Genomic DNA, 27,851 nt, shown 5'->3' on the forward strand with positions numbered 1-27,851 from the left:
GCACGCGAGTGTCGATTGCAGTGGGCAGGGCAGTGAGAGCAGCGCGATCACGTTTCTGTTGAGTGCCCCTAAGCACCACCCGACTTCAGGGGCACATATGTACACGGTGCGAAACTCGGCCACAGCCACGGACCAACACTCATCACCAGGACTTCATTTATGTCAGGTCGTCGAGTTTAATGTCTATAAATATCTCTCGTAGCTGAGGTGGAACAATGAAGAGCGTTCGTGGGCGACACACACGAACAAGGTCCGCCGCATGTTAAACTACTGTTGCATGCAGGTGGGGGAGCGCTGTCGCTGTCCCAGGTTGCTGAAAGCGCTCGTCAGTCGATCTGCGGCAAGCCAACGAGACAGTAAACGGTTTTTGATCGAGACAATGTGCATGGACTGATGTGAATGCTGAACAATAGCAAGGCAGTTAACGTAGCTCTAGTCAGAGTAAATGGGATCTCACGTCCTCTAATGTTTAAAGGATGAAGATATTTTCCCTGTCAACCGTGCCACTGCTAATTCTCAGCTGTCTAGGTGTCTCTCGCGTCTTTGCTGGTAAGTTAATGTTTATGTACTTAAAATATTTATTTTTCAGCAATTACTCAACCATGCATTCACGTATTTGCCTTCTAGTGGGAACTCTAAGGTTAATGTGCGAGCATTACGGGGACTGCATTGGTATCCGTGCAAATAAAACAATGGGAAAAAGTGTTTTTTTTGGTGCTAATTTGTTTCTAATTGGCATTTAGGCTATATTCTGTGCGATGAATGAGGAATCGTGTGTGTAAGAATCTGTATTGATACAATGCTCCAGACATTATACTGCTACTGATCTATACTGAAACACTCTAAATAGGCCATGGAACATGAGCAGTTATGTTCCTGGATTTAAAGGCTAAACAAATGCTTTTGCAATAATTCAGCACCAGTTTTATTGCCTACGTTACGTTTCATTATGTTTTATTACTGTAGCCTAGTTATATTTACTACCCTATCAGCAAGAATAACACTAGCCTTTGATCCAAGCAGTTGTCAAGTGCTTACATTCACAAGATTTAGACTGATATGACGTTAAACTGACTTAACCAAGTAAAGCTGACCATTTAATTAAGTAGTACATGGTACAGGTACAACCCCAATGTCTCTGAAAATGAAATAGCTTTAATAATGCATTTAAAAAAATGTTTTACTTAAAAATCTGTAATTAACTGTTATCACAGAATGATGGACAAATATATATTATACAAATATGTATTTCTTCTGCACACATTTTCAAAGTAATATGTGATATTTATACAGTAGGGACCAAACTAATATCCATTAGAATCATGGCATTACAGTGAATGTACTATTGGCACAGCTTGCTATAACATTTGTGGAGGAAAACAACCATTTCAAATTGTTTCTCGGAAGGCTGCTGAATGAGCAATGCGTGAGGTGAGAGTGAACCCTGGGAATAGATTCCGCTGGGGTTCTCCTCAGTCTATCACCCCGGAATGTACGTTCCCTAAACACTTGAGTGCTGTAGCTTTCACTGCTCATCTTGATGGAGCACTGCAAATCACACTGACATACTACTGCAATCAGAATCCACCCACCGCCTCTACAGCGTTTACATCTCTCTCTCCCTCGCTCTCTCATAAATAAACAACACAGACACTTAGGACGTGTCTACACTTGACACCTACATGTGACATCTGCTATCAGAATACAAAAAAAAACGCTTTGTGGTCTGACTGTGTTCAGATCTGGCTGACCAGGGGGCAACGTCATCAACAGTCCTCCCACATGTCTCCAGAAAACTTGTGTTTTGAGAACGAGAGGCAACTTTTCATTATAATGTTGGAGGAAATACGCTCCTAGCATGTGAAGAATGTGTTTGCTGGCCTCCTAAATGGTAGCCAGCTAGCTAATATTTAGGAAAATATTTTTGGTTTGGCTAGAGTTATGCTAACCTGTTTGCAATCCCTTTAGCATTGAGTGCTAGCTACAGAGATTAGCTGGCCAGTTAGCTACAGCCATCAGTTGTTGTGGTGTTAACATATTTAGCCTATTCCACCATTTGTAAAATGTTTACTGGCATTTAAATATAGCGTGGGAATAGGGAATCTGGACACACTGTGGACACATTTCTGTAGGTGTAGATGCATGACACGTTCGCAATTCCATGAACAGAACGCTATGATCCGAATTATAAAGATGCATGAACTGTCACGTCTAGACACAGCCTTAGACCTAGCCTAGACACAGACACACATGCATGCACACTTGCACGTAGGCAACACACACCCTTACTGTGTCAGGAAATCACGTTTCGCCGAAAGTGGGGTGCACATATGGGTTTCTGTGGGCTCATAATTGTTTCATACATTCTGATTGTGCGGGGGGGCAATTGAATAAAACATTGATTAATGAGCCAGTCCTGCAGGCAGTGCAGAGACTTCTTCTAATCCCTCCTCCATCTACATCAACCTCCTTATAGCCACAGCAACATACACCTAGTGTATGATGTCATCTCACTAGACAGTACTGTACTGGAGAGCTGACACACGTACTGTAGCAATGCAGCCAGATCGAGGATCTAATGGTGTTTTTCAATCCACTGGACCTAGGGATATACAGTGTGTGCAGGCTTTTGTTCCAGCCCAGTACTAACACCCTGTGGTTGTCCAGGACCAGGTTGAAGAACACTCAGACAATCAGAGACACCATTAAACCACTTCCATCTCCTTAGTAGAAGTGTTGACTGGGGAGAGTCAAGGGCACTTGTGGATGGATATTTGATTGAAGTAGACATTGCACTTGTATAAGGTACCCTTAAGAATGTGTTACTTCTGGAAAAAAATCTTCAGAAAGCCAACATAGAGAACACAGAAACGAAGGAAAGCATGACAAGTAATCAGAGGAGCAAAGCTAGGTACTGAGCAGGATGGTTGGATTGACAGAAGCGTGTGGGTGTGTGTTAACACGCTGTAAACTTTACATTTGTGACGTCCTTTAATGCATTTCTGTTTATGGTGAGTCATGAAGTATCTGTCACTCTGGACGAGGAATGTAAAGCTAATGTTTCCATTTAAAATGTAAATGAACTTCAACACCATCTTAACGAGGTGGTAAATTCCACCAGCCAGTCCCTGCTCCTCGACAGACTCGCCATGAAACACAATCAATCAGTCAGTCAACCCATCAAATCAACCAATCAATCAAGTAGTTAAACAGTAACCAATAGAAAAGCCCAGCATAACCTTAGAGACCCTTTCAAGTTCTGATGAAATGAGTAGCTATTCTAAAAAGCCTTGTTTTGTTTTTACTGTAAAACGCAGCATGACTATTACACTCCCACTATGAGGGTTCTAACGCTGGCCAACCAGAGGAGTCCTGCCACTCCCCAACCCTGCCACAGATTCTCAGTAGCAGCAGTATATTAACTGTCAAGTGTCAAGTCTTCACACCATCCCACCCAGAGGAGTTACAGCACCCAGACAGAGGAGCCAAAGGTCGTTAAACAGACTCATCAACTCCAGTCTACTGCCAAATCACTAGCTGGCTCAAAAGCTCTTTGTGGAATATTCACTGGGAGGTTGTTTCATCAGAAAAACACCTCATTTTACAGTATGTTAAACAAACTAGGGGGACATACACTGTGGTTCCTGAAGGTCTGTATTCTTGGAACAACAGTGTTTCCTTGATACCACCCTTTCTTTCTTCACTTTAGTCTACCGTTGTTCTCCTTTATGCTACATAGACATTTTTCATCTGTTAGATTCTGTGAATCTTTTTGAAATAATATGTGATAACAAAAACAGCCCATAGCTACCTGTTTTGGATGTCATCTGGCTTAAGTGCTTCCTCTAAAGGCCTGGTTGTTATGTAGGCCAGCCACTTATTGTTGGATGAATCATCCCAATTTCAAAAGAACAGATTTAGATAGTTTACCCCGAAGACAGACACAACCAATGGAGCAGGAAACAGAACATGCATGGGATTACACAGCAGAGGCTGGATATCTTCCACTTACCACATGTATGAGGTCTGCTCCAACCAGAACGGCAAAGAGAAATGGGTGTTTGGAAGCAGAACATTATGATATAAGTAATGGAGTGTTTGCTTGTTTACGTTCAGATGGGTTTGTATTACGTGCGTGTGTGTGTGTTTGTGTGTCAGTGTGTTTTATGTGTGAGTGGAAACGGTTAAATAGTATTCATTCATTGGCTGGCTGTATTATTGAAGTATTCAATTAGTTATTTGGCAGTAGATCTGTAGACAAAAGGAGAGAACAGACGAAGGCACAGAATTCTCTCAAAATGGCACTTGCAGTTCAGCACACACATACATTACAGCCATTACCAGCACGAACACGCACTAATAAAGCCATGTTCCCCTTGTTAATCCAAAATAACAGCCTTAATGACAGGCTGATGGTATTTTCAAACACAGTAGGCAAACACAATAGAGACAGGCAAAATGTCAGCGAGCATGAGAAGTGCTGCAGCACCAGCAGCAAAAGAGACAAGTGTAATCTTCCTCAGAATGAGTGTGGTTGGTTTTGCCTGAACTCAGACACTGTAGACAGAGGGGCCTTAAACCAGAAACACACGGGGCTCCTGATGCTCTGTTGCCGGCTCCTGCACATGACTCACAGCCCTAGAATGCACAGATTAAGACAAAGGACTAAGCCTTGTTTGCGTTCCTGCTGGCTTCTGTTGAGTAAGGTTGACTGAAATACAACTCAACCAAACAGCATCTGTTCAACATCTTTTCACAGTGGAACTCATCTTAGCAGCTTATTTTCCAACCAGACCATGTGTGATTGATATAGTCAATTGCTCACTTTTTGTCATACTCCATATCTACTCAACTTGTGATCTCTCAGAGAGCTGGGATCCATGGAAATGAATGAATGTGCTTGTCTGAGGGGCCTTGTTGCTGTCATTGAGAACACACATTAATCAAATCAAATTGCATGTATCATGTGCTTCAGAAAACAACCGGTGTATACTAACAGTGAAATGCTTACTTACCAACAACGCAGAGAGAGAAAAAAGAGAAAAATAGTCTGGAAAAATAATAACAGAAGTAATAAATACACAATGAGAGACTAGCTTCTGGCCATCAGGCCTGTGAGGTGGCACTGCCAACAGACTGACGTGTCCCTGCCATGTCTCTGACGCAGTCTGGAGTCTGCTCTGACACCATGAGTGGCAGGTGGGGAGGAGGATGACAGGTGGTATTGGTGGGGGGCCAAGCTGTTGGGCGGTGGGGGTCCAATCTGCCATTTAGAGCCCATGAGTACAATATGATAATGGTGGGGTGGTTGCGCCAGAGAATGTTATGGTGCTGTATATGTTCCTGGCCCTAAGACAGGAGCGTACACACACACTGCCCTTGGCAGCTCACCAGAGCGTAAAAATACTGTTTTTATTTCCTCCTCTCTGTTAATATCCTAGGGGATAACGCAAATGGTGTGAGTTACGCTAGAAAATGGCTGTGGAGACACAGCAGTTTACCTGTAGCCCAGTCTCTCTCTCTGTCTCTGTCTGTGTGTGTGTGTGCTCATGAAACACACTGTCTCCTGGGCCTGTGGCCAAATCCAGTGTAAGAGCTGCAGGCCTGGTGACATTAAGGAGGGATAGAAGCCTGCCTCTCAGAGAGGAACCGTCACGCTCACCAGGAGAGAGAGAAGGAAGAGGCACAGAGCAAGAGAAAACACCAACTGGGCACAGACGTGAATTCAACGTCTATTCCACATTGGCTCAACATGGAGTAGATGTGGAATAGACGTGGAAACAACATTGATTCAACCAGTGTGTGCCCAGTGGGCAAGAGAAAAAAAATTGAGCGAACAATGCAGAAAGAGAGAGAAGAGAGAGAAGGAAAGTGAGAGAGAGATGGAGAGAAAGCACCATAGAGAGCCAATGCCGACCTCTCTTTCTATCTCCACCATCTCCCTCCCAGTGCCATCCTTCCAAGGAGGCAGCTAGGCATTACCCCACCAGCTGCTTCACTTCTCAACAGACTGGCTAACACTCTACAGAAAGAGAGGGATGAGAAAAAGAGAGAATGAAACAGACATGAAACGAGGGATGAGGAGAGAGAATAAAACCGGGATGGAGAGAAAGATGATGAGCGAAAGAGAGCAAGAGAGTAGAGTAGGTAACAGGGAGAGAAAGGGATGAGTAGGAGATAGTGAAACAAGGAGAAGGGGAGAATAGTGAAAAACCCCATCATATTTATGTGCTGTGTGTATAATGTGCCCAGCTCTACTGGGATATTGATTGTGTAGATATTACCTTGGTTTCCTGGCCCTAGGAACTTGGATGGGAACTAGATTTCATTTGTAGTTAACAGACGAGCAGTACGGCGGCTTGTCAAATAATCAACACTGCCACCCGTGCTCCTTTGCTGCATTCTTAGATGCGATTCTACACAATGCAGCATTGATTTTCATACTCTGGCTTTTGACATTTAATTACACAAGTGAGGGGGAGAGTGAGTGGGTGAGAGAGTGAAAGTGAGAGGCTATTTCGGCGCTCGCATCTTTGCCGCTCTTTAGGCCAGCGGGTTGGAGACTTATTTTGGCAAAAAGTAAATAACTAATGTCTCCTCAAAAGAGAAAAGCCCTGGAGGTATGTTTATGATGGAGCGTGGTGAGTGAAAAGCCATGGAAAAGACACACACACACACACACACACACACACACTGTGTTCTCTGGTGCTTTGGGCAATAAGCCACACTCCAGTGGTTCGCTTTCTGGGTTGTATATTTCCACAGTAAACTATAGACAGTACCATTTTCTATGTTAAACCAGGCCCTAATGAGCTCCTGGTTGGGATGAGTGGCAACCCTGATTAGAAGCACCTGCTGCTCACCGGTTGTTCTCTACAAATGCTGTTTAGAATTCAAATAAAACTGTACCTGAACACTGAGGAGGGCGGTAAAGCCGAAACGTCTGTGTACGCTATTCCTGATGCAGTAAAAAATAATACAAGTGAATGGAATAAGGAAGTAAGCTTTACGCAACATCTTTTTGAGTGTGAAACCAGTACACTTTGTTGTTTATGCCCCTAGAACTCTAAATGTAAGGTCAACCTGGACTGTATCTCTACCCATACTGTACTTGTTGGAGGTGTTGGCGGGAGATGATGCAGAGATGATGAGGGGGTGGAGTAGGGGGTGCCAAGCCTGAACTCTTTCCTTCTAGTGTCTGAAGTGGAGGCAGTGAGCAGCTCCCACAGAAGTGTCAGTTAGCCGGATCACCGTTTACACTCCGGAGGACTAGGAGACTGTCTGCAGCCCACCTGTCAGGAGAGGCTCTACTGGACAACGTCCACACAACCAGATAGATCGGAGACAGGTGGAGATGACGAGAGAGAGCGTTTCAGAGATTTGAAAGAGTCAGCGAGAGAATGAAAGAGAGAATGGCTGAACAAAAAGGGAAAGAGAGAGAGAGACTACAAGAAAGATGGAAATAGGAAGAGAGAGTGACCAAGAGAACAGGAAAATGTATTGTTTCTCTGCTTCCATCCAGGGACAATAAGCAGTGAAAAATAGAGTGAGGCTCGATAAAGGCTGTAATGAAACAGGTGACAGTGCATTCATAATTGAACATGGCATCGTGTTATGGCTCCCAGTCTCGCTCTGTACACCTAACGCAGACATTCATTTTTCAACAGCTGCTTAAGATGCCAAATGAAACACATTAACTCTATTGTTCCAACACATCTTTAGGCTTTACTGCTGTTTCTTTAACTGTTGTGAGTGTGAGAATGACAACATGAATATATGTCTGCAATTCAGTGTGTGAGTCTGCGTGTGTGTGTGTGTGTGTGTGTGTGTGTGTGTGTGTACTGCTCAGTACAGTAAACCTGAGGACGACCTGAAAGCACAAAGGGAGAAGAGGTTGCCCTTGCAATCTCAATGACACGTTGGGGGGGGGGGGGGTATTGAAAAGCCACTTGTGATTCCCCCAGCATGCTCGTTAGCGTCAGGCGAGGACGTGTTAATGAACATGTGCTAATTTATTGCCCAGCAGGGTCGGCTATCGCTTAGAGACAGCAACCCAAGGTTCACTTCATTTGTCTATTTATGGGCTCTCATTGCTAATGCCAGGGAGAAGCACCACATTATTGGCCCACTTTGATATTTTACTCCCCTCGGGCCATTACTGCCAGCATGCAGACTCTATGTCTGTCTGTCTGTGGGATATTTACCCATGAGATGAGAAGGGTGTCTTTGATTGCTGAGCAGTAAGCGTTCTATGAGCACAGAGGCATGAAAGGATGAAATGCTGCAGGACCAGACCAGGGTCTTAGATCAGGCAGAGGCAAAGCAACTCAGTCAGAAATCAGCCCGTGCTCAACAGTCAGAGAGAGCAGCTATACAGATATACAGTTCACAGGTTGAGGGGGGAGTGCTACGGTCTTTCCCAGGTCAGAGGGTCTGGTGGTCGGGGGGGGGGGGGGGGGTGGTATGAGTTGAGAGAGAAGGGCCTGTGGAGGCCAGAGAACGTTCATTAAATAATGATAGGCTTTATTGATCTAGGGCAGCTGGAGTACTGTGACAATGAGACTAAGCAGGAGGCAGTGTTTGTGTGTGCGTGCTTGCAAGTTAGTAAAGGCTCTTTAAATGTCGAGGGGAAATAGTACGTGCAAACTGCAAGCCAACAGTTTGAGTGTTTTATTTGTTGTCTGTAGGCTGGACAAAATCTAATTTAACATGCACTGTACAATTAGTTTACTAGCAAACACACAGACACCCATGCAAACATACTGCCTCACTCTTTATATACCCCCTCTCTCCTTGAAAGCCTGCCGAGCTGCCACCCACTGAACACTCATCCTCATGACACGGCCCAGCACGCCACACTCTACCTCCTGTCCCTCTGATGACTCCGCTAACAAATACATGCTGGTGTCTACTCCCTCTCTCTCTCACACACACGCACCAGGGACAGGGCTCTGAGTCCGGACTCAAAGTCATCCCCATCTCTCATCGTGTGTGTGTGTGTGTGTGAGAGAGTGAGAGAGTGAGTTTATGGAGACCTCTGTCTGCTGTTTCATTAGTCCTGACTCACACTTCACGTCATGGGGATATATGAGAGCTTCCCGTCTTGGCCACCGTCTGCCAAGGAGTACATCCCCAACAAAGCAACTGGGTGTGTGTCTCTGTCTCAGGCCTTTAATCAGCAAAACAATTACTAGGCCATGATTTACACTGCCTAGCTAAAGACAAGAGTGAGCGCTAACACGCTCAATAACTCATCTGAATACATCTGCAGCACTAAATAGATGTCGGAATAATGTAACATGATTATGAGTGTCCACTCTCGATTATCTGTTCCCGTCCCTCCTGTGTCTCATCACACAAACCCATCCATCCTCAATGTCTCAGACTGTTTACCATACGGAAGTGTACGTGTGACACGGAGGGGCTAAGAGACAGGGCGCCCTCCCTCTGACAGTGAAGGAATATGGAAGATTGTATGTTCATTTACTCTGCAGACACTCCCCCATCACATGAGTCATCACCACCAAAGCTCTCTGATCATTCAGGTAAGCCCTGATAATGATTGTCCCATTCACTGTCTGGAATGTATGAATTGAAAGTGTCATTGAAGCTTTTTTTGAAAAACAGTTGGCATGTCCCTACTCCAGCAGGGTTTGGATCTCTCATTCATTTGTAATCACAGCGTCATCTGCTCACTTATTTGATTATGCCGCCAGGTGTAAACATCTGAATACAGCACACACACACACACACACACACACACAACTAGCATGCACGCACACAAAACTGTAAATGTATTGCACAGCAACAAATCATTACTTTGAAGTGATGTAGCACAAACCCTAATTAAACTGTCAATGGTTTGCAGCACGTACAACACATTACACTGAATAATAAAAAGTAATCCAACTCTATATACACTGGAGTGTACAAAACATTAAGAACACCTGCTCTTTCCATGACAGACTGGCCAGGTGAATCCAGGTGAAAGCTATGATCCCCTATTGATGTCACTTAAATCCACTTCAATCAGTGTAGATGAAAGGGAGGAGACAGGTTAAAGAAGGATTTTTAAGCCTTGAGACATGGATTGTGTGTGTGTGCCATTCAGAGGATGAAAGGGCAAGACAAAAGATTGAAGTGTCTTTGAACGGGGTATGGTAGTAGGTGCCAGGCGCATCAGTTTGAGTGTGTCAAGAACTGCAAAGCTGCTGGGTTTTCCCACGCTCAACAGTTTCCCGTGTGTATCAAGAATGGTCCACCACCCAAAGGACATCCAGCCAACTTGACACAACTGTGGGAAGCACTGGAGTCAGCACGGGCCAGCATCCTTGTGGAACGCTTTCAACATCTTTTAGAGTCCATGCCCCGATGAATTGAGGCTGTTCTAAGGGCAAAAAGGGGTGCAACTAAATGTTAGGAAGGTGTTCCTAAAGTGTTGTACACTCAGTGTACATTATTTTGAGTTGAGTGTAATTTCACAGAATATTCAACTGACTCTAAATGTGAACCTATTCAAAATTCAACTCTTAATTGCGGGGCCATTTAAAATTCAACCCCTACAAACCGCTCCACTCTAGATTTGATTGCACTTGTATTTCTTATGAGTCCTAATTATGCTGAATGGATGTGAATACTGAATCAGGCCCCAGCTCTCCCTGGGTGAGTAATAGTGAACAGTGAAACCAGCTGTGGGGGGCTGCAGTGATCAGAGGCCTCTGTTTGTAGTAAGCACCAGGCTCCACAGTCTGATGGCCAATCTGTAGATCATACTGTCTAGAATAGCCAAGCTCTTCTGTGGAGTAGCTTATTAACCACTCTGTGACTGTAAGGACTGTTTGAAGTACTATATTGAGTCCATGTAAATAACACATGTACCCATTACCATACCTACTGTATCCTACCCAGTACCCACTAGACAGTAAACTTCATTTGCTTCATGTGTATCTTTTCTCTCTCTCTCCCTGTCTGTGTTTGCAGACAGTTTGGCGGCTCCTGTCAATGTGACCATCAAGACTTTGAAGTCCAACTCTGCCGTGGTGACATGGGACATCCCCGAAGGGGACCTTGTCATCGGCTTCGCCATCACACAGCAGGTGAGAGCGAGAAGGAGTGCAGTACGGGGGGGGAGGAGACCCACCCAAGCCACACAAACACTCACTCTCGCCAATAGGAGATCAAATAGTATCTGTCACCAATCGCTACTCACTGTCCCTGCGTTGCTGGCCAGCTGCTTGTTTTGCGGAACCGTTGTGTCATGGGACGTTGTGTTGCCAGGACGATCCCGTCAGAGCGCCTGTCTCCTCGACAACAGCAGTGGAAGATTGCAGCTGTGTAAAGAGGGAAAGCAATAACATTTCCCACTTTCACACAGTCACTCTACCCTGCACAATGGTTAGGCTCCATTCTAGCCAATCAGCTGATGATTTCCTGGTCCCAGAGGCCCAGCAAAGAACCCTGGTTCTGCCCATCTCCTGACTGCTGCTCCCTCTATCCACTCCTCCACATACAGCTCCTCCACACAGTCTATTTCTGTCTACTATTACTGTACAGTATGTGATAACTGGGATTGAAGTTCACCAGGGCTCAATGTTGCGTGTGAGACTTCTACTCAACATCAGTGAATAGTTTTGAGTTACACTGCTCACTAAACACACCTCTGTGATGATGTGCCAACAGAAGAAGGACGTGCGCATGCTGCGCTTCATCCAGGAAGTGAACACCACCACCCGCTCCTGTGCATTATGGGACTTGGAGGAGGAGACCGACTACATTGTGCACGTGCAGTCCATCAGCATGAGTGGGCCCATGAGTCAGCACAGCGAACCCCTGCGCTTCCGCACGCCCAAGGAGTCTGAGACACAGGCCTCGAAGAGTAAAGGTAAAAAACTCTAGAATCTCACACACAACTTTAGGATAAGACTGAAGCTAATACATACAGTATCTATGGAGAAAACAAAGTCCAAAGCACTTCTTCAGGTTCCCGTACCTTGCTGTAATGCAGGTACAGTGCCAGAAAAGGAAGAGGAAACGCTGTGCACAGCAGTATGTACACATACAGTGCCGAGACTAAAGCTTGCAGTTAGACTGTTGACAACTTTTCACTGATTTCATAAAGGCCAATACAAATCAATGGGGACACAAAGCGTGAAATTAAGTTTCACAACAGAATGCTCTTAAACATCAAGCGCTCTTACAACAATTTATGAATATAACACATAACAATATTAATTTAGTTGGGATATTCTCAGCTTATGAATATAACACATAACAATATTAATTTAGTTGGGATATTCTCAGCTAGGAGAAACTAGCACAAAGGGATACAGAATGCTACAAACAGACACATACAGACCTACAGTCCCTAGGCCCAGACCAACACAGAGCTAGATCCATATAGGTGGACGAGATGAGAACCGGTGCAACGAAAGTGGTGTTAGTGTGTGAGTGATGGCTGGGCAGAGGTGAGATAAATGTGCGTGTCTCAGAGAAGTGTTTGTTTCCTGTACAGCCAGGCAGCCACTGTGATAAATGGCTACAGTATTAAGGCATGACTCAGCACCGGTCGCATAATGATGCAGCCTCCATATCCCTCTCTATCCCTCTGTCAGTGGTATTCAAATTTTTTCAATGGGCACCCCATTTTGTCTGCAATAATTTCTTGAGACCCCATTTTTTTCACAAGAATTTCCCACAACCCCACCGTAAATATAATGACAGAACCTTAACATCGGTACATTTAGATTTTTATAGCAACAAATAACCTTCAATTCATTACATTTATCTCTTATCAAAATGAAGAAACAAATAAATATATTTACTGAATAAAAAAAAAAAGGTAATTATCTTTCTCAAGAACGTATTCACACCCCTTGACTTAGTTGTGTTACAACCTGAATTCAAAATGGATGAAATAGCTTCTTTTTTTCTTTTAGATCACCCATTTACACATAATACCCCATAATGATGAAGTGAAAACACGTTTTTAGACATTTTTGCCAATTTATTCAAAATTAAATATAGAAATAACTCTTTGTAAGTATTCACACCCCTGAGTCAATACTTGGTAGAAGCACCTTTGGCAGTGATTACAGCTGTGAGTCTTTCTGGGTAAGTCTTTTAGAGCTTTCCACACCTGGATTGTGAAACATTTGCCCATTATGCTTTTCATAATTCTTCAATCTCTGCCAAAGTGGATGTTGATCATGGCTAGACAACTATTTTCAAGTCTTGCCATAGATTTTCAAGTAGATTTATGTCAAAACCGTAACTCAGCTACTCAAGTGCATTTACTGTCTTCTTGGTAAGCAACTTCAGTTTAGATTTGGCCTTGTGTTTTAGGTTATTGTCCTGCTGAAAGGTGAATTCATATCCCAGTGTCTGGTGGAAAGCAGACTGAACCAGGTATTCCTGTAGGATTTTGCCTGTGTTTAGCTCCACTCTGTTAATTTTTTATCTGGAAAATCTCCCCGGTCCGATTGCAAGCATACCCATAACATGATGCAGCCACCGCTATGATTGAAAATATGGAGAGTGGTCCTCAGTAATGTGATGTATTGGATTTGTCCCAAACATAACACTTTCAATTCAGGACAAAAAGTGTTAATTTAGTTGTGTATTGTGGAGTAGCTACAATGTTGTTGATTCATCCTCAGTTTTCTCCTATCACAGCCATTAAACTCTCTAACTGTTTTAAAGTCTCCATTGGCCTCATGGTGTAATCCCTGAGCGGTTTCCCTCTGACAAATTAGTTAGAAAGGACGCCTGTATGTTTGTAGTGACTGGGTGTATTGATACACCATCCAAAGTGTAATTTAATAACTTCACCATGCCCAAAGGGATATTAAATGTAAAAAATATATATACCTTCCAATAGGTGCCCTTCTTTGCGAGGCATTGGAAAACATCCCTGGTCTTTGTGGTTGAATCTGTGTTTGAAATTCACTGCTCGACTGAGGGACCTTACAGATGTGTGGAGTATAGAGATGAGGAAGTCATGTTAAACACTGTTATTGGACACAAAGTGAGTCCATGCAATTTATTATGTGACTTTATAAGCACATTTGTTTCTCTTGAATATATTTTGGCTTGCCATAAAAGGGTTAAATACTTAGACTCAAGACATTTAATCTTTTCATAATCAATGAATTTGTCCAAATTTTCACAAACATAATTCTACTTTAACAATATGGGTTACTGTGTGTAGGCCAGTGACAGAAAATCTCAATTTAATCCATTTAAAACCACAAACTGTGGAAAAAGTCAAGGGGTGTAAATTCTTTGAAGGCACTGTATGTCCGCTGAAGAGAGACATGAGAGGATGAGAAAATTGGTTGTGATCAGTCAGGGAAATAAAAGTGCTGAAAATATGTTGGCTCACTATTTAAAAAGAATAATGGCGAACAAGCTATAGGAAGAAAAATCCCGGAGTTTTGGCGCAGGCAGTGGAAACCCATCATTCGGGGCAGAGCCCGACCTGTTTATCTAAATAAAACAAAACAAAAAGTGGACATTTATTTACTTATTTTTGCCTGATTTGCATGTTATTTTGGCATTAATACGTGTCACATATAATTTTGCAAAAAATGTAAAAAAGAAAATAATAATTGAGTTAATAAAGCCACACAATATGGCCTCTTTTTTTTGCTTTCTTGAGTAAGGCAGCTCTAAAATGCAGGTGTTTCAACCTAGCTCAGTGCTTTCTGTGGTGGTGGGGCAGCCAGCGGAAAATCAGTGTTCTGTCACTCATAGGGACACTGCGTCACCGCAAATCTATGTGGGGGAGACACTCTAGACCCAAACTGTTACAGACCTATATTTATCCTACCCTGCCTTTCTAAGGTCTTCGAAAGCCAAGTTAACAAACAGATCACCGACCACTTCGAATCCCACTGTACCTGCTACGCTATGCAATCTGGTTTCCGAGCTGGTCATGGGTGCACCTCAGCCACACTCAAGGTCCTAAACGATATCATAACCGCCACCGATAAAAGGCAATACTGTGCAGCCGTATTCATCGACCTGGCCAAGGCTTTCGACTCTGTCAATCACCACATTCTTATCAGCAGACTCAACAACCTTGGTTTCTCAATTGACTGCCTCGCCTGGTTGACCAACTACTTCTCAGACAGAGTTCAGTGTGTCAAATCGGAGGGCCTGTTGTCTGGACCTCTGGCAGTCTCTTTGGGGGTGCCACAAGGTTACATTTTCAGGCCGACTCTTTTCTCTGTATACATCAATGATGTTGCTCTTGCTGCTGGTGATTCTCTGATCCACCTCTACGCAGACGACACCGTTCTGTATACTTCTGGCCTTTCTTTGGACACTGTGTTAACTAACCACCAGACGAGCTTCAATGCCATACAACTCTCCTTCCGTGGCCTCCAACTGCTCTTAAATGCAAGTAAAACTAAGTGCATGCTCTTCAACCAATCGCTGCCCGCCGTCTAGGATCACTACTCTGGACGGTTCTCACTTAGAATATGTAGACAACTACAAATACCTAGGTGTCTGGTTAGACTGTAAACTCTCCTTCCAGACTAACATTAAGCATCTCCAATCCAAGATTAAATCTAGAATTGGCTTCCTATTTCGCAACAAAGCATCCTTCACTCATGCTGCCAAACATACCCACGTAAAACTGACTATCCTACCGATCCTTGACTTCGGCAATGTCATTTATAAAATAGCCTCCAATACTCTACTCAGCAAATTGGATGCAGTCTATCACAGTGCCATCCATATTGTCACCAAAGCCCCATATTCTACCAACCACTGCGACCTGTATGCTCTCGTTGGTTGGCTCTCGCTTCATATTTGTCGCCAAACCCACTGGCTCCAGGTCATCTATAAGACTTTGCTAGGTAAAGGCCTGCACTATCTCAGCTCATTGGTCACCATAGCAGCACCCACCCGTAGCACGCACTCCGGCAGGTATATTTCACTGGTCACCCCCAAAGCCTATTCATGCTTTGGCCACCTTTCCTTCCAGTTCTCTGCTGCAAATGACTGGAACGAATTGCAAAAAAAAAAAAATTCACTGAAGCTGGAGACCCATATCTCCCTCACTAACTTTAAGCACCAGCTGTCAGAGCAGCTCACAGATCACTGCACCTGTACATAGCCCTTCTGTACATAGACCATCTGTAAATAGCCCATCCAACTACCTCATCCCCATATTGTTATATATTTCTTTTTTGCTCCTTTGCAGTATCTCTACTTGCACATTCATCTTCTGCACATATATCACTCCAGTGTAAATTGCTAAATTGTAATTACTTCGCCACTACGGCCGATTTATTGCCTTACCTCCCTAATCTTACCTCATTTGCACACACTGTATATAGGTTTTTTCCTATTGTGTTATTGACTTCACGTTTGTTTATACCATGTGTTGTTGTTTGTGTCGCACTGCCTTGCTTTATCTTGGCAAGGTCGCAGTAGTAAATGAGAACTTGCTCTCAACTGGCCTACCTGGTTAAATAAAGGTGAAATAAATTTAAAAAAAAACTGGGGGAGAGCTTGAAAATTCAAGAGTTACATTAGAGTTACACTTGAGGCAATCCAAGAAGGCTCAAGGTCATTGGACAAAGGTAAAATGACATCAAATCACGTTATATCTACCGTAGTAGCTTTGATTGGACTTATGTCAACATCATACTTTCAAAATCTTAGCTACCAAGCTAGACAAGCAGTCATCATCATGAATCAAGTTGATAATCTGCTGGCAAATCCTTTTCAATCCAAATTATAGGTAAAACGTATTGGTGCTCATCGGCCATTGGACATTAACATTACACAAGTTGGAAATCGCAAATTCAACAATGAGTGGTTTGGAAGGAATCAACAGCATGGGCCAGAATAGTTTGAATACATTGTCCATGCTGTCAATCCTGCATGACTTCTGCCGTGTTCAAAACAACTGGAAACTCTGGAAAAAAAACAAGCTCCAACTGGGAAAATCTGTTTTGAACGGTCATAAAATTCGGAATTCCAAGCCAGGAAATCTGCCATCTTTCTAGTGCGCCGACCTGAAGCTCACTGATGTCAAGAACCATAATAAATCCAGAGAAACTTTGATGACAAATTCAAGTGAGAACAGCACAACAATGCGAGTCCAAAAAGGTATTGTATGCTGCTGCATAAATTATGTAATATGCGAGGGAGATATGTGTACTGCAGATAAGAAAGTAATACTAAGTGTATGTTGTGTAGTAAGCTGTTAGTAGCCCATGTACCTCACCCTAATAATTTGGTCCCTTTCCCCCTCATAACTTAGCCTACTGTTCTGACTTGGTGGTGCACATGTCGACTATTAGAGAAATGTCATCATTGAATATTGTAAGAGCTTTCATTGTCTGATTATATGCCCCCTTATTCTATGGTTCTGACTTGGTGTATAGGGAGAATACCGTACGAACGGCCCATGTTCTGAATTCTGTTGCTGTACATTTCAAAATTGCTGAACAAATAATTATACTGACTACATCCTTCCTAGCTCGCTCATCAATGTCTTAATCGAAATGACAGATTGCATGTCATTCCCTTGTGCCATAGTTTGTACATCTCAATTGGCAGTAGAAACCACATTTGTTTAAGCAAGTCAGCCATAAACTATCTTTTTTTAAAGGCAGTAAATTAAGCTGAATGAACAGTTTCGCTGCCAGACAAGGCTCCTCTGATAGCCAGGTGTAGCGGTGGTAAGGATTCACTCCATGGTGCTGAAAAGAAAGCTCTGCTGTCGGGATAGCATTATGTAGGCCCTAACAGTTTGTGGGCACTGTTGGTCACCATTATATTGCAATTAATGTGTAGTTTAGTGTTGTGTTGTGTAGTGGCTTTGCTGGTATGCATCTAAAGCATTTTTTTTATCACTAGGCGAAAGCAGGAGATAAAGAGAGGAAACAAAGAAAGCCGTGATCAGACAAAATTTGAGATCCTGTCTGTTCAAAACAAAACACAATTATTCTGTATAACAGACAGACTGCTCTGACATTCTGACACAGACACTATTTTTCCCCTCATCAATCTACGCACAATACCACATATGACAAATCAAGAAACGTTTTTTTAGATTTATATATATATATATATATATATATATATTATACTGAAATATCAAGTATTCAGACCCTTTACTCAATACTTTGTTGAAGCGCCTTTAGCAGCGATGACAGACTCAAGTATTCTTTGGTATGACTCTACAAGCTTGGCACACCTGTATTTGGGGAGTTTATCACATTCTTCTCTGTAGATCCTCTCAAGCTCAGTCAGGTTGGATGGGGAGCGTTGCTAAACAGGTCTCTCCAGAGATGTTCGATCTAGTTCAAGTCCGAAGCCACTCCTGCGTTGTCTTGGCTGTGTGCTTAGGGTTGTTGTCCTGTTGGAAGGTGACCCTTCGCCCCTGTCCGAGGTCCCGAACACTCTGGAGCAGGTTTTCATCAAGGATCTCTGTACTTTGCGCCGTTCATCTTTCCCTTGATCCTGACTAGTCTCTCAGTCCCTGCTGCTGAAAAACATCCCCACAGCATGATGCTGCCACCACCATGCTTCACCATAGGGATGGTACCAGGTTTCCTCCAGACGTGACGCTTGGCATTCAAGCCAAAGAGTTCCATTTTGGTTTCATCAGACCAGAGACTCTTGTTTCTCATGGTCTGAGAGTCCTTTAAGTGCCTTTTGGCAACCTCCAAGTGGGCTGTCATGTGCCTTTTACTGAAGGGTGGTTTCAATCTTGCCACTCTACCATAAAGGCCTGATTTGTGGAGTGCTGCAGACGTGGTTGTCCTTCTGGAAGGTTCTCCCATTTCCCCAGAGGAACTCTGGAGCTCTGTCAGAGTGACCATCGGGGTCTTGGCCACCTCCCTGATCAAGGCCAAGAACCCAAAGGTCACTGGTCCCCCGGCTCAGTTTCGCCGGGCGACCAGCTCTAGGAAGTCTTGGTGGTTCCAAACTTCTTCCATTTAAGAATGATGGAGGCCAGCCTTCAATGCTGCAGACATTCTTTTGGTACCCTTCCCAAGATCTGTGCCTCGACACAATCCTATCTCGGAGCGCTACGGACAATTCCTTTGACCTCATGACTTGGTTTTTGCTCTGACATGCACTGTCAACTGAGGGACTTTATCAATGGAAACAGAATGCACCTGAGCTCAATTTCGAGTTTCACAGGAAAGGGTCTGAATACTTAAGTAAATAAGGTATCACTTTTTTTATTTTTCATTATGGGGTATTGTGTGTAGATTGAGGTAAAACATTTATTTAATCCATTTTAGAATGAGGCTGTAACATAACAAAATGTGGAAAAAGTGAAGAGGTCTGAATACTTTTCAAATGCACTGTATGTGTTTGTCTCCCAAGACCATAGCTATATAACCAGCATGTGGTCTGTGACCAAGACTCTTGGTGAGGGAGGTTTTCTAGCTAGACCAGCGGGACAACTCCCTCCTGGACATCTGCAAAACTGTGCTGCAGTAAAACAGGTGTATAACACTCCAAGACTATATGTCTTTACTCATATAATCCTGCAGCTATACAGCATACAGTTTACCATGTCCCTGAATGCTCCCACCTGCAAACTTCCTCCTGTACAAACAGTACAGTCCCACCTCTCCCTGCAGAGGACTCAACCTGTCTCTAGGATTGGAGACCGTCTTTGACATTAGAACTGACCAATATTAGCCATATGGAGGCCATCTGGCAGCGGTGTCAGGAGCCTCTGGCTTTCCAGCTTGGATTGGTTAATGTCAAGGTACATAGACTCATCGATTGGCTGAATCAGTCATTGGGAGAACCTGCTGGAGCGTGGTGAAGCTGTGGCGAAATCTGCACAGAGCCTTCACCATGCTAATGTACCAGTGTCACTGCCTACTTCTGTTTGGTCTTTAAATGGGGGGAACTTGTGTGCTGAACTTTAGCCAGCTCTCTACTGAATTCAGAAACATGTTGCTTTGTATAAGTGGACCTTGAACACACACAAACACACACTTTAATGAGAGTTTTTGGCCCTTAGGACATTAATAATGATTATTGAGTTCTATTTAGGCCCAACTCAATCGATCGTGGCTGCTGTGATTAACTCTCTCTCTCCAACCCCTTCAGAGTGGGGATCCCCACTGACCCTGTCTCAGGCTTATGTATTCTCTTCATGCCCAGCTTCTACTGAATCATTTGACACCATCAGCCTCTCTCAGAAATAGTGGGCAAATTGAGGCATGTGCTGTGCGGTTCCCACATAGCAGCGCTCTTCAATGAGGAGATAATTGTGGAGCCTGTGCACAAGTTGTTAGGGTTGAGTCGGAATCATGAAAAACGTGGCCTGTTTGAAGTAGTGCTAGCTGACAGAAAGCCAGTGGTGAGTGGTGACATCCTGGGACTGAAGAAGAATAGAGAGATCAGTCTACACAATAGGGGGTGTCAGTTGCAAATTGTTCTATCCAGCTGACACAGAGCAGAACTACTCCTGAGTATGTATAATTACAGTAGAGACCAGTGGAGGCTGCTGAGGGGAGAACGGCTCATATTAATGGCTGGAATGGAGCAAATGGAATGGCACCAAACACCTTGAAAGCATGCATTTGATAACATTCCACTGATTCCAATCCAGTCATTAACACGAGCCCGTTCTCCCCAATTAAGGTGCCACCAACCTCCTGTGGTAGAGACAAGTTCTACTGGACTGAAGTTCTGCCTGGCATATTCACTTAGCAGATGATGGATTTCACCCCAACACTCCCCCATCATTAGACTGACCTTTCAGGAGAACCTGGGTTTAATAAGCTGCCAGTTACCAATAATAACTTTGATGATAATGTTGCCATGGTGATGAACTGATTGTGCTGCTGTATTTGACACTCCAGACGAGGTGACCATGGAGGAAGTGGGAGCTCAGCTGAGGGCGGGGGAGTTCATCATTATCGTGGTGGTGCTGATCATGTGGGCAGGTGAGGGGTGGAATGTTTCAAAAGGTCAGAGTGCTACCCACACACTAGGGTTGCAAAATTCCAGTAAGTTTCCCCAAGTTCCCAGTTTTTCCAGATATCCTGGTTGCAGGAATCTGGATTCCTGCTTATTCCCTTCTGATTCTGGGAACATCCAACCAGGATTTCTTGAAAACATGGTAATTTGGGAAAAGTTACTGGAATTTTGCAACCCTACCACACACACACACACACACACACACACACACACCCTCATGAATGTAGAAAAGAAGAAAAGGTATATTTAAACAAATATGGTCCACAATTTGTTGTAATTTGTCCATGCTAAATGATTTCAGTCTGCTTTTCACTGCGGTAATGTGGTTGTTATTTACTTATTGTGTATGTCCTTTTCTCCGCCTCTCTGTCAGGTGTGATCGCTCTCTTCTGCCGTCAGTATGACATCATCAAAGACAATGAGCCCAACACCAACAAGGACAAAGCTAAGACCTCATCAGAGTGCAGTACTCCGGAGCACCCGACGGGGGGGCTGTTGCGCAGTAAGGTATAACCCCTTCTCCTCCCCACTGAGTCCCCACCGTCACCGGGCAGGTGAATCGTCCCAGCGACTTAAAAACGTCCACTTTCACCAGCAGTTAACACTCCCATAACACCATTAGAGCTACGCCCACCACATAACAGAATATGCATTGATTTACTAGCATTGATGACAGCACTTCATCCCCCCCAAAAATGGTTAAAATGCAAAACATGCATCTCAGGTCATAAGTTACAACAATGGTATAAATCCAAAGCCTTTCAAATCAATGCATAGACAGCCCATACGCTGGCATGATTGTCCGATGTCCATTCGCTCCTCTCCATCAACAACTGGCTGATGACCTCTGCCAACTAAACCAATTGACACTAAAATGACCAAAATACCCCATCTCCCTTCCAGAGAGAAAGCATCATAACCCTCCCATTCTGTCCAGGCGCTCCATGCTCATACACTAGCAGAATTATACTTTATTCCAGGTTTAGAGACTGGCCTTCATCTTTTTCATCCCTGCTGTTTCCCTTCTTCCCCTCCAGTTCCCCAAGAACAACAACAACAACAACCGGGCTCCATCTGTGAACATCATCGAGGTGTGACGGCCAGAACACTCTCTAATCCAAAGGATTGAGTGTATTCTAAACAGAGCAACCAAAGGGCCCTTTATGCCCATCTGCTTGTTAGGATGAGGCTAGGACTGTGGGTCGTGGCCAGCCCTTTGGCATGGGGCCTGGGTGTGAACTGGGCCCTCAGGACTCCAGGGTCCAGGTCTCAGAGGAGAGGCTCTAGATGTGGTGGCAGGACTGTGGCTGTCGCTGCTCTAATTATTGCCAGAAGGTCAAGGAGATAAAGGCCAAATGGGTTCAGCTATGAGTTGAGAGAGAGGAGATATGAACATGGCCAGGGGACTGCATATAACCAGGGCCAGAGACCCTCTCTCTCAGCTTGTTGTTAATGAACTGAAACACACCGTCCCGGCCCCTGTTCCCCATACTGCAACCAAGGCTTGAGAACTGTGCACTGTGTGAAAATGAACTCCCCCTACTGCATCTCCTCTCTTACAGTGTTTATTTATTTGCCTCCTATTATGCTCATTTGCTGTAAGGCACATACTGTACTTTCCTTACTATTGCTTACCTCCTTTGACATATACCTCTTATTCAAACTACAGTATATATCACTGTATCAAAACCTGTTTCAACCTGTTTCATCTATTCACAACAACTTCTTATTGCTAAAGTACCAGTTTTATAGATCTCCTTCTGGCTCAACTCCCTGAAACCTCCTCTGAGATGTGTTTTCATTCGATCAGAGCTAGTTAGTTCCCCGCTCAGGGAATTCAGACAATACAAGGCTAATTTTGGAGGCCTTTCTGAATCCAAGCTGGTGGCTATGACGTCAGGGCAAGATCAAAAGGAGCACTCAAGACACCCGTGCGTCAGAATTCTCCATTTATCTGGAGAATTAAAGCTTGTTAGCTCTGACAGCAGAAAATAACGTTGTCATTTATAAACAAATCTGGTCTCTACATTTATCGTTGATTTACCTTAAATATAAAATTTTCCTTTAAAAGGTCCAAAGCAGCCATTTAAAAAAATATCAATATCAAATCATCTCTGGGCAACAATTAAGTATGTTACTGTGTTTGTTTTTGGTTAAAATGATCAAAAATAAGAAAAAAATTGCTTCTTAGCAAAGAGCAATTTCTCAAGCAAGAATTATGCTAAGACCGTCTGGGAGTGGTCTGAGTGGGGAGGGGGAAAACTGGAAACTAGCTGTTATTGGCAGAGAGGTTTGGAACTATCTTTCTTATCGGACTATTAACTTATTGCATGGTGATGTCCCCATGGAAAGCCCAAAGCTCCATTCCACCAAAACGGGTGAAATTTCAGGCAGTCTTTTCAAACTGCTCTTACAATAAAAGGGCTTTATCCAAATGTTCACAATTACACAGTATTATTCCAATCTCAGTGTGCAAATATATATAAAACACAGGAAAATCACGTTGACTGCACTGGGCCTTTAGGGGATAATCCACACCAAACGGCTAATTCATACAATTAACAGTGTTAAATAACACTAATATGTGAATATATTTCTTAACAAATTTTTTATTTTGTTGTTATAACAAGGTTGCTAGAAATATGTGAAAACCATTGTGGAAATCTCTTGCAACAAAACCCACAATGCAATGCTATTTCTGAACTGGCTGGCTAGTTAGCTAGAAAACAGCTATACACAATAATACCAAAGTCAATATCAGCATGTGAAGTAGCTAGCTAGCTGTATAATCGCCTAAACAAACTGCACAATCAATTTAGGAGTCTCTTAAAATTGCAGTTCATCAACTCGCAATGAAGCGAGTGCAGATATGGTACGTTTCTATGGCAACAATGGCCTTTTCCCACAGACACACGGGGAGCATAGAGATAAATAGTAATGGCGTCTTTTTGAGGGCATTAAATCCACCATGGTTCGTTAGTCAAAGCATATGGGAAAATAAATAAATGAATCGTAACTGGCTCGTTTCATCTTGTTCTTGATACCATGTCTTGTTTTTAGGTGTTTTGACTGATTTAATGTCAATGCTGATATGGCTAGCTAGCTAACCAACAACTGTAATGACGTTGTGCAAATGTATTTATGTTTTCAATAAAACATTGGAGAGGAAATATAGCATACATGTTATCAACAATTCAAGCCAACCCTGTCTGTTGTGCCCCAATAGTTGCAAAAGCGTCAGTTTTGTTGCTAAACAACCAGACCGTCTATGGGAATGGCTAAAGAACCAGAGGTAACTCATTTCCTGTTTTTAGGACTAAAAGCTGGCGAGCTCTATTGCGAGATGGTACTTGAAGGAGAAACTGAGTTTAATCATTTGGTACACTGTTTAGATTGGGCACATCTAAGTGAAATATATACTTTTTCATGATTATATAAACAGATGGATGTGTTCCAGACAAGTATGCCATACCATCTATTGGCTCACTTGGCGATCTGGAGTGCAGGTAATTGTTTAAAACGCGTCATAAAATGTGATAAGTGCGTTATCCCCCATCTCCGTTGACGAGAACCATTTGGCTATGCCACATTCCTACACCATTTCCTGATTTCACAGATAGACCACTTAGAAGTTAAATAATGGGGAATTGTTTTATTTTACCCACTGATAGAACATAGGCCTTCAAGAAATTGACAGGAGATTCATTAATTTTATTTCTGGTGGTGGATTATCCCTTTAGGTAAAAATAATATTTGACTTATAAGTAGATTTACTAAAATGCTACTGTTCAAATATTTTAAGTGTATCGTTTCTCTTATCACCTACTTTTATTAGTGAATGTTCAAGAGAGTTTACACTCACCTTTAAGAGGGGCCTGACTCATGTGCATGGACTGGATGTGTCTCTGAGGAAGGGCTAAACAGGCCTCCCCATGACAGCAATAACAGCCCTGAGTGGAGCAGTGGAGCATCTCACACACCGGCAGGCCATGAAGCACCTGTTCAACCTACACTCAACCTCCCAGCCACACTTAATGCAGGGGGACTTTAAAATGTGATTAAATAAGTTTAAAGTCCTATTTTATGAGCATCCTTGTTTACGAAAATACCTTTCTAATAAACACCTGCCACCCCCAACTTTCCCAGATCTAATCAACGATGTGATCACAAGCGATTGGGCTGGGAAGTGCCAGGGACCTCACAATACGATATTATCCCGATACTTTGGTGCCGATACGATATGCATTGCCATTCTCACGATTCTACATGTATTCCAATTCGACTGTGATTTTATTACAATTCGATGTTCCAAACATATTGCTCACCATATGTCTGCTGCAGAGGAACAAAAGACAGCCATGAGAACATTTTGATCAGTCATGGAAATAAAAATGCTGAAAACAAATTGTCTCCCTATTTAACAAGATGATGGAAAACAAGTTTTGCTGCAGGTACAGCCAACTAGCGCAAATATAATATTGCGATAGTCAAAATGATACATCTTCAAAAATAATATCCCGATATGTAACTGTATTGATTTTTCCCCCCATCACTAATGAGCTCCATATGTTGGTTCTAAACGTTGACCCCTTTGATTCAGTCCCATCTGACATCATCATTAGTAGTCATCTTCACAGAAGGGCTTCCACTGAATCATCTTCAGTGTGAGAGTCCATCCTCCCCACCCCATGTACTGTATCACAGGCAGGTGTTGACATGCTGTATGAAGAGACTATGCTGTGGAGATTCTCAAATAGGCCAGACAACCTCCTCCACATCCCCATGAAGGGGACATTGCTGTGGTAATGTGTTTTAGGTCTGATTTAAAAAAGCACTGCCTTAAACACCTAAATATTCCATTTGGTTTGATAGGATGGAATGGTAAGGGTCCAATTTGTTCCACCTTTTCCATTTAGTATTTCCCTGCCACTTGGCCCATGGAGGCTGCAGTATGTTATGTTAAACATCTGTGGTCTGTCTGTATCCATTATGAGATGGTATAGGAGGAAAAGTAGAATTTGATTTATTTTCTAAGGGATGGGCTAATGTAATGCTAAATAAAGAGCATGACAGAAATGTGTACATATGTTTTCTCATCAGTTATGTGGTTTCTAGAAATGCTACATACAAGTATTATTATTTGAGAAATGTGTCAACCTTTTCACATTCTGTAAAGAGTGGTATTGGTGAGAGACATTTGTCTTCGGGCAAAGATTTTTGAAGTCTTACGGGCAATGTAAATGTCACGTTATTAGAGAGACTGAACATTTGTTCATGACACTTTGCTTTCAATGTATTTATAACATTCTATCGCTGTCCTATTTAACCTATATCCAGTGTACAACAATCTTGTTAAAATGTGCATATTGAGTAATAGAGAAAGGTAAATATACAGCCGAGGGAGGAGGCAGGAAGGTAGACTATTCTGTACTTTACTCTCATTGATTACTCCAGTTCTGTTATGACGCATCACATTGTGTCAGACTAGCCCTTAATGAACTGTAATTTCGCCTGTACCCGTCTCGGTGAACAGACCTCTCTGCAGGTGATTGACCTTGGCTGTGGGGGAGTGGCAGACTAATGACAGGCAGAGCACAGCGATGTATAAATAGGGGAGAGGAGGTTGACTGATGACTAATAAAATACGTTTAAAAAAAATTCTTTCTCCTTACTTCCACCATTAATGAGAAAGAGGGGAGCAGAACTCGGCTTCCATTTCTCCAATAAGCAGTGATTCGTGTCAGGGACAAGAGCAGGCTTTAAGCAGAAATGGAGGAAAGAGAGAAAGAGAAAAAAGGAGGGAGACTGAGTAAGGAGGAGGCCCATCTGATGGATTAATACAGACATATGGATGTTCGGAGGACAAACTTGCTGGCGAGGTCTCCAAACGTTGTGCTGCTGCATTACCCCATCAGCACTTCTCACAAAAGTTTCTATGCTGAAGGTTGAAAGCATCTGTCCTTAAGATTGTTGGAACTGGTAGCTCATTGCAATCGATAGGTATCTGTTGACTCAGTAACGGATAATGATGATCATCTCCCTGGATGATTTCTTTGAACTGGGGCCTTGTCTGTTTGCAGTGTGCCAGCACTACATTTCTCAAAGGCACCCAAGCATTGCTTATTTCTCATTCACCTACCTCCTTGCAGTTTTTAAAATTGGCATTTTACTGTCCGCATTAGATTGGGCAACTCTAAACTTTCTGTTACACCGAGATTAATAGTCAGGGCCAAACATTATCAATACAGTGCTCAAGTCTTATTAAAAATTGCTTAAAGTTTTTCAATTAAGCGTAGCATAAATTTTCATTATGGCACACCATTTACCCAATGTTGTCAATGTAAATACCATTTTTTTTATTTTATATTCTGGTTTCAATAATATTAATGCATTTTAGGGCTAATGTACTGTAAAGCAAGTTGTTATGTTGCCAAGTTGTGGCCCAACCATGCTTTGAAGAATCTATGGTTGCAGTTCTGCATTATGATCTGCTTGACTGGCTCTGGGAGCAGCTCCCTGCAGTCAGAGGCTGGCTGTAAACAATGACTGTTGCTGTGTTATTTGAATAAACATCAGAGGCGGCTGTGACCAAGACATATCAAAAGCTAACAGCCTTTTATTGTCACAGGAGGGGAGCTTTGTGGAGGAGCTTAGCCTGACACTTGGCTCTCTGTCTCAACATGCCCTAGTGTCATAGGAAGGATACAGTGGGATTGATCAGTCATCCGCACAAGGCGAACAGCAAAGCATAGAAATAATTATATTTCTATGGCCAACAGTTCTCTGTAACCTTTTGGTTTCTTTGGATCTCAGTCCCTTGGGAGATAGAGGCTCTGTAAAGTTGTAAAATAACTGCTGTCAGAGATTTCCATATC

General features: G+C 43.1%; 1 protein-coding gene across 2 annotated transcripts; it reads left to right on the forward strand.

The window, feature by feature from the left end:
* LOC109903165 (fibronectin type III domain-containing protein 5) lies at positions 1-27,566 on the forward strand. Of its 2 annotated transcripts, none has more exons than XM_020499806.2 (6): positions 1-549; positions 10,981-11,096; positions 11,680-11,881; positions 20,859-20,966; positions 21,350-21,483; positions 22,014-27,566. In XM_020499806.2, the coding sequence occupies exons 1-6, from the start codon at positions 477-479 to the stop codon at positions 22,071-22,073; spliced, it is 693 nt and encodes a 230-aa protein (XP_020355395.1). In that variant the 5' UTR covers positions 1-476; the 3' UTR covers positions 22,074-27,566. The 2 variants fall into 2 exon arrangements, with proteins under 2 accessions (XP_020355395.1, XP_020355396.1); XM_020499807.2 differs by having other exon boundaries at positions 20,859-20,942.
* Positions 27,567-27,851: the final 285 nt, after the last annotated feature.

This window comes from Oncorhynchus kisutch, linkage group LG14 (genome assembly GCF_002021735.2).
Source record: "Oncorhynchus kisutch isolate 150728-3 linkage group LG14, Okis_V2, whole genome shotgun sequence".
Classification (NCBI taxonomy): Eukaryota; Metazoa; Chordata; class Actinopteri; order Salmoniformes; family Salmonidae; genus Oncorhynchus; species Oncorhynchus kisutch.

What these genes read in the sequence shown, in the direction of transcription:
- LOC109903165 (XM_020499806.2), top strand. Translation starts at nt 477, where the DNA reads ATGAAGATATTTTCCCTGTCAACCGTGCCACTGCTAATTCTCAGCTGT. An exon ending in GCTTCGCCATCACACAGCAG is followed by an intron (nt 11,097 to 11,679) that starts GTGAGAGCGAGA and finishes ATGTGCCAACAG; the next exon opens with AAGAAGGACGTGCGCATGCT. An exon ending in ACAGGCCTCGAAGAGTAAAG is followed by an intron (nt 11,882 to 20,858) that starts GTAAAAAACTCT and finishes TTGACACTCCAG; the next exon opens with ACGAGGTGACCATGGAGGAA.